The following is a 12042-nucleotide window of genomic DNA, read 5'->3' on the forward strand; positions in this document are numbered from 1 at the left end:
TTGTGTATTTGTTTGATTTTTCTCTACAATAATGAACCTACTGCAAATGGAAACCACTGTCATTTACATGCACAATCCAACGCTACATTCAAAAATTTATTTTAAAAGAAATAGTCGGAATCCAATAAACCAAATACTAACTATAGATTAATGCCAGATCTGCCAATAATGTCTCATCCAGAAAAAAATCTAAAAAGGACTTAACTGATTCATATCACTCCTTTACTCTGTAACTTCATGAGTTCCTATTCTACTTTCAGATATACAAACATACATGTATACTTTAGAAATAAATAATATGAACAATATACAAATATATAATAATTCAATAAAAATCAGACTAATATCTGACTAGTTGATAAAAGTGATACACTCGGCACAAGGAAATATATTGGAACTATTTAATCCTCCTTTGAGCACATTTTTCTTTTGCTCTTTAAATTGGCAATGATAATTAGTTTCCTATTCATCTTCATACTTTGAAAAAAAATGGGTATAACATGGGTGAAAACAATGATAAAAGAATGATCAGTGTTAGCAAAATGTTTCCATTTTCTTTAAATACAGCATTTTGGATTACAGTGATACTAATCTCATAAAAAGAATGGAATTATTTTTGAGAGATGATAAAAAAGCATCTTCTTTCATATTTTCTGCAATAGACATTGTATAATACACTTTTGGCGGGACAAAGAATAATACTTAGGAGGTGGAAGATATGTAAATAATTACCATTGAACAAAGTTGTACAACAGCAAAACGAGGTTTCACAGACAGACAAGAATTTCTGTACAAGTCCTTGAACGTCTTTAAGTTCTGTTTCTGTCAGGAAGACTTTACAGTATATAGAAGCAACGCTTATAAAAAATTGCCTGTGTAACTTCACTGATGACAAAAATGAAAACAAAAATTTTATTTTTAGTAAACTATTAAGATGTCCAATTCACTGTCAACTAGTACTGCCCCCTCCCCCCCCCCAAAAAAAATGAGGTCAATCAGATTTCTGGTACTAGTTTACATTCACTTCATCTTTAGATGAAACAAGATAAATCAACATAAGTCACCCAAATGTAGAGCACAAGAAAACATAATTCAACAAGAAAAGACACATCTGTTATACTGCCAGCAGTACTGAAATAAAAAATAAATATCGCTCAAGTGTTAATAAAAAAGTAGCCACATTCTCCAAGTACTTCATGATATGTTCAGTAGAGTGCATATCATTTTAATGCAAATCTTACACAAAACATTGCACCTGTCAAATCTCACTTGCTTTACTTGATTTTAAGGCCAGAGCTAGCAAAATGCTGATATATTAAACATGTATATAAAGACTTCCAATTAAACAGAGACAAAAAGTCTAATGGACAAGTTCATGTATTACCGTACTTGTTTTAATGGGGAAACCCACCACGGGAAACCAAACCTTTTGGTTTTACAGACAGGTGGTAGGTAAAGCAAGCTTGACTGAAGTAGAATATATATTTTTTTTTAATCAGCATCACAAAAAGGATAGTGGTCATGCCACTTTGCAAAAAAACAGAGACAAGGCAATTCAGGGCAAGATCATACCAAGAACCGGATTGAGTATGTAAAAGTCATTTTCTTAACATGGGAAGGTTTCACAAAAGGTTTTGTAAGTGATTTTACCAGGCCAATTTTCTCTCATCCAATCAGATGCAAGATATTGCAGTAGCTTACAACAGTAATACCTCGGTCACATTTGTTCTACGGCGGCCGCACGGCGGGTCAAAAACAGTCGTTTTAACATTTTGTGTACCAGCTACATATAGGTGGTTTGAATAAAAATGAATAAAACGGCCGTTTTTGACTCGCCCTACGGCCGCCGTAGAACAAATGTCACCGAGGTATAAAGACCACTGTACCTTGGATGAAATGTCTGATCCTCTCTGCATCTTATTGGGGTAAAAGGTTACCCTAGGTCAAAGTAGCCTGGAAAAGAGGTTCGAACCTCACTGCATCAATAATGAAAAGCATGACCTCTTGTTGGGTCACAGATAAGCTTAGGTCATAGAAGCCTGGACATGTCTGATCCTCTATGCATTAACAATAAATAACATGACCTCTTGTTGGATCAAAGGTTACCTTACATGTACATGTACATGTAGGTCCTAGTAGCCTGGACAACATGTTTGATCCTCTCTGCATCAAAAATAAATAGCCATGACCTCTTGTTGTGGTCAAAGGTTAGCTTAGGTCATAGTAGCCTGGACAACATGTTTGATCCCCTCTGCATCAAAAATGAATAGCATGACCTCTTGTTGGGTCAAAGGTTGCCTTAGGTTGTAGTATCTTAGATGATATACATGTCCGATCCTCTCTGTATCAGCAATAAATAGCATGACCTCTTGTTGTGGTCAAAGGTTAGCTTAGGTCACCGTAACCTGGATGACACGTTTCAACCTCTCTGCATCAAGAATGAATAGCATGACCTCTTTTTGGGGTCAAAGGTTACCTTAGTTCGTAGTATCCCAGATGACATGTCTGATCTACTGAATCAACAATAAATAGCATGACCTCTTGTTGCGGGCAAAGGTTAGCTTATGTCATCGTAACCTAGATGACACATCAGATCATCTCAGCATCAACAATAAATAGCATGACCTCTCGTCTGGGTCAAAGGTTACCCTAGGTCATAGTACCCTGGATGACATGTCTGATTCTCTCTGCATCTTGTCTGAGCTGTTCATTCTTAGGTTCTATCTTCAAAGCAGCTTCATAATCTTGAAGACCTGAAATCAACAAAATATTGAGGTATTCTGAGAACAAGGATGTATTCTGAGATAAAGGATGAATTCTAAGATTAAGGATGTATTCTGATATCACTGATGTAGTAATAAATCATAATAATAATGCACTCAATTAGGCGCCATATCCATCTCGTTAGAGATACTCAAGGCAAACAAGTAAAGGTTAAAGGGGGAGCAAAAACAAAAAAAATCATGAATGTATTCAGAGATAAAGGACGTATTCTAAATTCACAAATGTATTCTGAGATCACGAATATATTATGAGATCGCTGATGTATTCTGAGATCAAGAATGAATTCTGAGATCATGGATGTATTCTGAGATCAGGGGTGTATTCTAAGATCATGGATGTATTCTAAGATCAGGGATGTATTTTGAGATCACAGATCTATTATTAGATTGCTGATTTATTCTTAGATCAGGGATAAATTGTGAGATCACGGATGCATTCTGAGATCAGGGGTGTATTCTGAGATCACGGTCTATTATGTGATCGCTGATGTATTCTGTGATCGCTGATGTATTCTGAGATCACCGATGTATTCTAAGATCGCTGATGAATTCTGAGACCATGGATGTATTCTAAGATCTCGGATATATTCTGAGATCACGAATGTATTCTGAGATCATGGATGTATTCTGAGATCACGGTCTATTATGTGATCGCTGATGTATTCTGAGATCGCTGATGTATTCTGAGATCACCGATGTATTCTAAGATCGCTGATGTATTCTGAGACCACGGATGTATTCTAAGATCACGGATATATTCTGAGATCACGGATGTATTCTCAGATCATGGATGTATTCTGAGATCATGGATGTATTCCGAGATCAAGGATGTATTCCGAGATAAAGAGATCATGGATGTTTTCTGAGATCACGGATGTATTCTGAGATCAAGGATTTATTCTGAGATCATTGATGTATTTTGAGATCAAGGGGGTATTGTGAGATCAAGGATGTATTAAAGAGATCAAGGATGTATTCTGAGATCAGAGATGTATTCTGAGATCATGGATGTATTCTGAGATCATAGATGTTTTCTGAGATCAAGGATGTATTCTGAGATCAAGGATGTATTCTGAGATCAAGGAGGTATTCTGAGATCAAGGATGTATTGTGAGATCAGGGGTGTATTCTGAGATCAGGGATGTATTTTGAGATCACAGATCTATTATCAGATCGCTGATTTATTCTGAGATCAGGGATAAATTGTCAGATCACGGATGCATTCTGAGATCAGGGGTGTATTCTGAGATCAGGGATGAATTCTGAGATCAGGGGTGCATTCTGAGATCAGGGGTGTATTCAGAGATCACAGATGTATTCTGAGATCAGGGATGAATTGTGAGATCACTGATCTATTATGAGATCGCTGATGTATTCTGAGATCGCTGACGTATTCTGAGATCACGGATGTATTCTAAGATCGCTGATGTATTCTGAGATCACGGATGTATTCTAAGATCACTGATATATTCTGAGATCGCTGATTTATTCTTAGATCAGGGATAAATTGTGAGATCACGGATGCATTCTGAGATCAGGGGTGTATTCTGAGATCACGGTCTATTATGTGATCGCTGATGTATTCTGAGATCGCTGATGTATTCTGAGATCACGGATGTATTCTAAGATCGCTGATGTATTCTGAGATCACGGATGTATTCTAAGATCACTGATATATTCTGAGATCGCTGATGTATTCTGAGATCAGGGATGAATTGAGATCACGGATGTATTCTGAGATCGCTGATGTATTCTGAGATCACGGAGGTATTCTAAGATCACGGATATATTCTGAGGTCACGGATGTATTCTGAGATCAGGAATGAATTGTGAGATCACGGATGTATTCTGAGATCGCTGATGTATTCTGAGATCACAGAGGTATTCTACGATCACGGATATATTCTGAGATCACAGATGTATTCTGATTTTCGGTTATGAGACAATTTTAATCTGAAAATTCAATCTTGTTTATGATTATGTATTTTCCCGTTTGTATTGTACATACATGTATATGCTTGTATATTTTTTTGTTTTATGTTGTACAGGGTCCGAGTAAAACAGTGTCTTACTACTGATGGGGCTACCCAGTTTAAAGAAGACAAACAAAGAAATAAAGAATAGATGCATACCTTCGGCGTAGAGCTCTAGTTCACAGAATGCTGTGCCCCTTCTTGTATGAGCTCTGAGGCGAGAAGAGGCATTAGCTGGTACAGGTGGAGTAAGTAATTCAATAGCCTGTAAGAGAGAGGGAACAAGAAAAGAAAGACAGTTATATATATATATTATACAGAGGCAGACAAAGAAATATAGTGAGAGAGAGACATAGAGAGAAACAGACACATAGAGTGAGAGAAAGAGACAAAAATGTGTGGATAGTTACATACAGCAATGTTACACAAATAGGGAGCGCAAGAGAGAGTGAGAGAGAGAGAAAGAGACAAAATCATATTCAATCACACTTATACTATAGCTATAAGACCTCTTGTTTATTCATTATTTATCAGTAGACTGCACATCACGCAGAACTTTAAATAAAATTGCAACAATATAGTTATAAAAACAGAAGATCTTTTATCCTCCTTTTGCCATAAAAACAATATAAGAGAGTAAAAAAGAAGAAGAAAGAATCATAAGCATGGTGGTAATCTTACACTCGCCCCAAATCTGGTTCATTCTTAAACCGAGGATCAAATATGACATCCTAATGAATCTAAACGTAGCAATAGAAACTCCCCCCCCCCCAACAACCATGACCAAATCGGTTCCATAACATTTGCTCCAGCGACAATTGCTCCGTTAAAAATTTGACACACTAATAAAATTTTTTAATTCAACCATGGATTTAACGCTTATAACCCACCCTAAACCCAACATAGAACCCTATTGGAATCTTAATCCTAACCCTAAGAAGAAATAAAGCCTGAAGCAATTGTCGTAGGAGCAAATGTTGTGTCACTATCAAATCAGCCTTTGGTAAATCTGTTGGTTTGAGGGCCAGTTGATAGGTGGTTTAAAAGCAGGTTAAAGGGGAAGTCTACCCAACAACAACAAAAATTATTCAAATGAAAAGAAGGAAAAAAAAGGAAACAAACATAACACAGAAATTTCATTAAAAAACAAATGCATAATAAGTAATGACATCCTGATTGGTATTAAAATGAGGGAAGCAATGTCATCCAATTATTATTTCTTCTTTCTATTATCTTTTCCTAATTATAATGTAAAACAAGTGTGATTCTTTCTTGCCAATGTTATAAGCTTATGTGATTCGATGAAGAGTATTCTTACTGTTGAATTTGCGAAAAATTGAAATATTGTATAATTCATACAATAAAATACAAAAGAAATGGTGAGAGTGTGACATCATAGAGTCTCTCATTTACATAACACCTTGTTGTCCAGATCAGTCTTTTAAAAAATAAGCAAAGATTAAAAATGTCATAACTTTCTAATTTCACATCTGGTTTTGATGAAATCCTCAGCATTACACTTGATTGATTTTTCTCTATTTCTCTAAATCTACTTTTATATTTGGGGGGGGGGGGGGGAATGGACTTCCAATTAATATGTAAGATGGGTTGGTTACTAAAAACATTACTGAAAGAACAAGGATTTGTAATCCTTCAGTGAGCCTCACCTTTGAGCAATCTTCAACACATTTAATGAAGTTCCTCAGTTTCAGATGGCAAGCTCCTCTGTTTGAATAAAAACTGAACAAGTCTAGTCAAGGAAAATAAAGCTCAATATGGAGGCTTCACAATACAACATGTCTTCTTGTGCAAGTCTTTATTTGGAGAAGAAATAGTAATGATGATGATGATGAAGGTGATAATAATGATAATAACAATAATACAGGGTATCTGTATAGCGCACACATTCACCTTGTGAGGTGCTCAAGGTGCTCCTATATTACCATAGCTATAAAGCTGGTAACGATTCCGGTGCTCACAGCTTTCTAAGGAATTACTTCCTGCCTGTACCCATTTACCTCACCTGGGTTGAGTGCAACACATTGTGGAGCAATTTCTTGCTAAAGGATATTACGCAATGGCTGGGATTCGACCCGCAACCCTCTGTTTCAAAGTCTGAAGACTATTCCACTAGGCCACAATATTCCATTTATTGTTTTTCACTCAAAGTGACGACAAACCAAGTAGATTAAAAAACTTTAATTGTTTAGAAGAAAGAAAAACAAGAAGATGAAAGTCACCGGGGCAGCGGGTGCAGGGATAGTATGAAAAGGATACGCAGGTACTTTTCCATTCAACCTGATTGCTGTGTTATAAGCATTGATGGCTGCCTGGAAGTTACCTCCCTTGAAGAATGAGCTGAGGGTTAAAAAAAGATATATTGAACTATCATTAAAATGGTCATATGAATCCTAATCAATGATTGGCTGAAATCTATCACATGACCAGTCATTTATTTTGTGCTATTAACAGACAAATATGCTCATAACTGGTACTAATGACTACTTTACATTGACTGGTCATTGTTTTGAGACGAAGAAGATTTTATAAAATAACAATAATACATATATAATTTTGTTCGGGTATTAGATTAATTACACACACTAGTTACCTTTGAAACTGTGAATCAGGCATGGTAGGACTGTTCCAGGAGAAATTTTGACGAATTACTGCCTAAATCTGCAACATTGGATAACCTTTACATTGCCATGAATGGGGATTTTCTAAGGCCCCTTATTTAAGTTTCCAGGGCTATTTTGAGCATTTCGGGGGACAAAATCACCCCTAGCCCCCTTGCATTTTCCCCCTGGACTGTTCCAAAGGTACCCTGTGCGTATAATTTATGCTAATGCCCTAATTATGATATATAGCAGGTGGGTGTTTCATAAAGCTGTTCGTAAAGTTACACACAACTTTACTAACGACTGGAACATGATCTTACATAGGGATATATCACTTGGCATGAGAAATGGTTACCAGTCGTGTGTAAAGTCATTCATATCTTACGAACAGCTTTATGAAACACCCACCAGGTACCTTGTCAAAGGTCTGTGCCATGTCTTTTAGCAGGAATCCTGCTATAAAGGTACTATGCCTCTTTCAATAGCAGCTTTCCTGCATTGCTCATTGTTTTGTCTGTGATAAAATGTAGGGTCGGAAATGGGAAGGACGTTTCCTGGATTCCCATGCGAAAGACTGGTTCTGGCTTTTGACAAAGTACCTTCATAAACTTTCAATACAAGCAAATTTATATTTCAAATGGCCTGTTACTTTCTGACCTGACCTGTCACCTATGACCTCTCTAACAAACACCAGGGGGTATTTCATAGAGCTGTTTGTAAGTTAAAAGAGGCTTTAAGAATGACTGGTAATTCTGTCTTGTGGTAAATGGTATACACTGAAATGTTCATTGGTGATTATTTAGTGCGTACGAAATATTCACCAGTCATTCTTAACCCTAACTAGGCCGGGCTTTCTTGGCTGTTCTGTACCTTTGACTATTATACAACTCTTACAAAGATTCTTGTCATTTGATTGGTTGAAAGCCATTCAATATTTGATCCATTTTGTGCTGCATGCAAATTTTGATTTCCATTGCACGGCGGCTGTGCATTTTTTATTTTTCCATTGCACTGTGAGCTCTCTCCCTCAGTGTGTATCACTGAGCATGTGTGTGTGTTTGCGCCCATCAAAGTAAGCGCATCGAGAAGGTTGACTGTGCGCACTTAGATTAATTATGAATCAAAGTGAGTCACAAAAGTATAAAACAACTGCTTTCATACATGGGGAAAATAATCATGTGGTCAAAGATAACAAGTTGCCAGACAAAGGCAAGTATATGCTAATTCCATCCTTTTTTTCCTTTTATTTTTTTCTTCAAATAACATTCTAGAAGAGTAGTATAAACCAAGTGATGCATGTCTTCATTCGTCCATTATGCGACCTATCGACTCTCGTTGAGGCTGTGTCCACTCCATTGCACGAAGCCGTTATGGATTAAACAGAGCCTCAACTCAAATGAGGATAGATCGTATAATGAACTCATGTGCATGCACCATTTGTATATTATATCTGGTGTAAAACATCGAGAATAATAGAAATCTGAATTCATAAAAAAAGAAAGATGGAATGATATTCTGATAAAGTTCTTACTGAGGATGTAAGAGGGGGGGGGGGGGAGGGCAATACTTACTCTCCTTTATCTTTTAACCAGAATGGATCCCTCTGTTCTGGAGAAAGATCTTCATCATCGATCTCTGGCATTCGTCTTGCTTCGGCTTGTTTCCTCAACCACTGTATGGATAGCAAAGACAAATAAAACTTGATTTCATAAAACATATTTTATGCCACATTCTTTGGCAAAAAATTGGTTATGTTTTTTATTCATTTAGGACACTTTTGGATGAAATTCTGGGATATGAATTATGCACAAGATAGGTTCATGTAAAAGCGAAAATATCCTATATTTAACTCCATTCGGTCATGAGATATATATATTTGGGTTGTTCTTATATTTATATACTCAATTGTCAAGTAATAACTAACAATTCATGAAATGACTCAGAACCACTTCAGATTTACTAGTTAGTAAATCCCATGACTCTACTAAGAGTTTTTCTTTTGCTTCAAATTTTTTATCTTTTATTTTTTTCAGCGGCTACTTTTCACAACTTACCGCCTAAATCTGCAACATTTATATTATATTGGATGGCTGAGAATGGAATACAAGAAATATTCCAAGAGTTTGGGAAAATATTCCACGAATCGCAGATGAGTGGAGTATTGGCCCTAATGAGTGGAATATTTCTGGTATTTCATGAAATAACGCCATCCAATATAATTATTATCATCTATCCCCCCCCCCCAAAAAAAAAAGAGGGAGAAATTTGATTTAACAAATCATATCACTTATCACTTTATTCCATTATCACTTCATAGGATAAATTTTGGTCGCTTGCGACTTGCATGTAGTTCATTATGACGTCATGGAGCGTAGTTGTGCTCTATGCTGCGCATCGCATTGCTTTCATTTATTATTGTACGTGTTGTATATTTCACGCATTCGCACACGCGCCCTAAACTGTTGAATAAGCTCTCATATTCAATACCAAATTTTGTACAGGAGCCTATGGGATATTCGACGGATTTCGGTCCTTTTTAGGGATATGCTCTGATACTGCACGGGCAATTGATGCCGACCAAAATATGCGTTTTTAATGCATCGCTAGAACACTCTATATAGATGATAATAGATAAGCTTTAACATTGCAATGAGTGGGGATTTCCTTTTTTTTTGGTTTCCAGGGACTTGTTGCACAAAAGAAAAAACTCTTGCATTTTTAAAAAAAGAGATTTCAACATGTGAAGTGTCAAAGGCATCATTTTGTTTACCAGAGTTTTTTTTTATGACAAAAGTTTAATGCAAATGCCCCAGGGCTCTTTTGAGCATTTCGGGGGCTAAATCACCCCCAGCACCTGTGAAACTGTTTCCCTGTTAATAATGGATATTAGTATACAATAATATCTGTCTTTAGTCGCCATCAGAACTGTCTGCCATAGACTATGTGTTATAGAACCTGTCCAAAAAGACTATCTGTCGCCAGTGGCCACTTTTTCTGTTTCCCTTGGTAGGTCTTATAGGGGAAGTTCACCCTGACAAAAGTTTACTTTTTTTAAATAGCAGAAAAGTGATAAAAGATATTGGTGAAGGTTTGAGCAAAATCCATCCAAGATTCAAACAGTTATTAGAACTTTAATTGTTTGATTTGTGACGTCACATACGACCAGCCTCACAGGTATCGTGAATTTTTAAACAATCAATGAAACATTATTTTCTTTATAAAATGAAAATGGGATTTAGGTTATCAACAGACAACTATATCACACCTGTTCATGAAAGAAGAAAATTTTTAGTCATCATGAACCATTGAAAATCGAAATTTATGCATTTTATATTACATAACATATGAGGCAGCTGCTTGTATATTATGTCACAAATTACAATTCTAATAACTTTCTCAACCTTTGATGGATTTTCACCAAAATTTTTAATCATTTTTTTCTGCTATTTTACAATAAAATTTTTGTCAGGGTGAACTTGCCCTTCAATAGACCATCCTTCACACTTAATCCCACACACCTCATCTTCTTCGTGTACTCTGGATTCTCTCATCGGAGTGGGGAAGACACGGGGTGTAAACGTGACGGGGATGTTCTGACGGGTTCTCGGTGGTGGCAGCTTGTCTATCATAGCTTTCTTATCTTCAGGTGAATGAGTGATCTCCTCGTCGTCTTCTTCGTGCTCATCGTCGCCATCATCGTGTCCTGTGGAATGAAAGCAGTCATTCAAAGCAACTATGAACTAGCAGCCTAAGTGAAGTCCTCATCTACTGAAATATGAATCTATTCCTGACCCACAATGCAGCATTCTGAGTAGTGTAAGTCTCATAATACAGGCAGAGATGCTAACCTGATCAAGAACATTTCAGTATTTTAAAGGCTGAGAATCAGTATTCTGATAAGAACATCAGTTTTTTCACAGAAATACCATAGGACAACACTGAAACTTTGGAAATCAGTAATTTGCATAGAACAACCAGTATTCTTTCTCTTTTTCCAGTAATAATTACTGGAAACAAGTACTAGTCTACTTGGCAGATCTGTATAGGCCCACTTGAATGATAAAAACTAATTTATTACTGTATACATTAACACTGCAAATTATGTAACCAAGTAGAAACACAAGTGCTTTTCATCTTCAATTTCTCACTTCAAAGAGGCTATATATGCTAATCTATTGTCTGTAATATTGATATAGCGAATCTCAAAGGCCCAAATCCACAAAGGTACATGTAGTGTTGTAGCATACATGTACTTGACAACAACTCACTGTGAGTAGGATCACCACTCTGTTGGTGTTTCCTCTTGAATTCCTCAATCTCCTCTGTCGCTTGTTTGATCTCAGCCTGCTTTGTCTCATAAATCTTCTCCTTCTCTGCATTCTCAAGCTGTCCAAATTAAAACAATATCATGGTAAATACTTTCCGTTTGGTCCCATCCCACATGGTCTACTCCTAGTTCATCTACAACCAGTTGGTCTACGCTTCTCAACCTTTTTTTCTCGAGGACCACTTTGACTCTCAAGTTTTTTTTTAGGCCCACCTACCAAAATTTTAAGAAAGCCATATGACTACTACTTGTCTCGACTCAAAGATACGCAATGATTATAATGAGCGTATTAGTGCGCATATAACTTTCAGCAGCCCGGCCTTTGAGCCCCTCCCCCA

The 12042-nt window shown here is 36.7% G+C and overlaps 1 protein-coding gene across 1 annotated transcript in view; it reads right to left on the bottom strand.

Moving 5' to 3' along the window:
* Positions 1–12042, bottom strand: part of LOC129262406 (dynein axonemal assembly factor 4-like) — a 21956-nt gene continuing 9914 nt past the window's right edge. Inside the window, exons 4-10 of the mRNA XM_054900520.2 lie at positions 11646–11763; positions 10896–11080; positions 8949–9049; positions 7034–7114; positions 6424–6496; positions 4916–5021; positions 1–2753 (exon numbers count right to left, since the gene is read on the bottom strand). Coding sequence (XP_054756495.2) covers positions 2650–2753; positions 4916–5021; positions 6424–6496; positions 7034–7114; positions 8949–9049; positions 10896–11080; positions 11646–11763 — 768 coding nt within the window. The 3' untranslated portion in view covers positions 1–2649. The remainder of the gene's footprint in view (positions 2754–4915; positions 5022–6423; positions 6497–7033; positions 7115–8948; positions 9050–10895; positions 11081–11645; positions 11764–12042) is intronic.

This window comes from Lytechinus pictus, chromosome 5 (genome assembly GCF_037042905.1).
Source record: "Lytechinus pictus isolate F3 Inbred chromosome 5, Lp3.0, whole genome shotgun sequence".
In the NCBI taxonomy this organism is placed as follows: domain Eukaryota; kingdom Metazoa; phylum Echinodermata; class Echinoidea; order Temnopleuroida; family Toxopneustidae; genus Lytechinus; species Lytechinus pictus.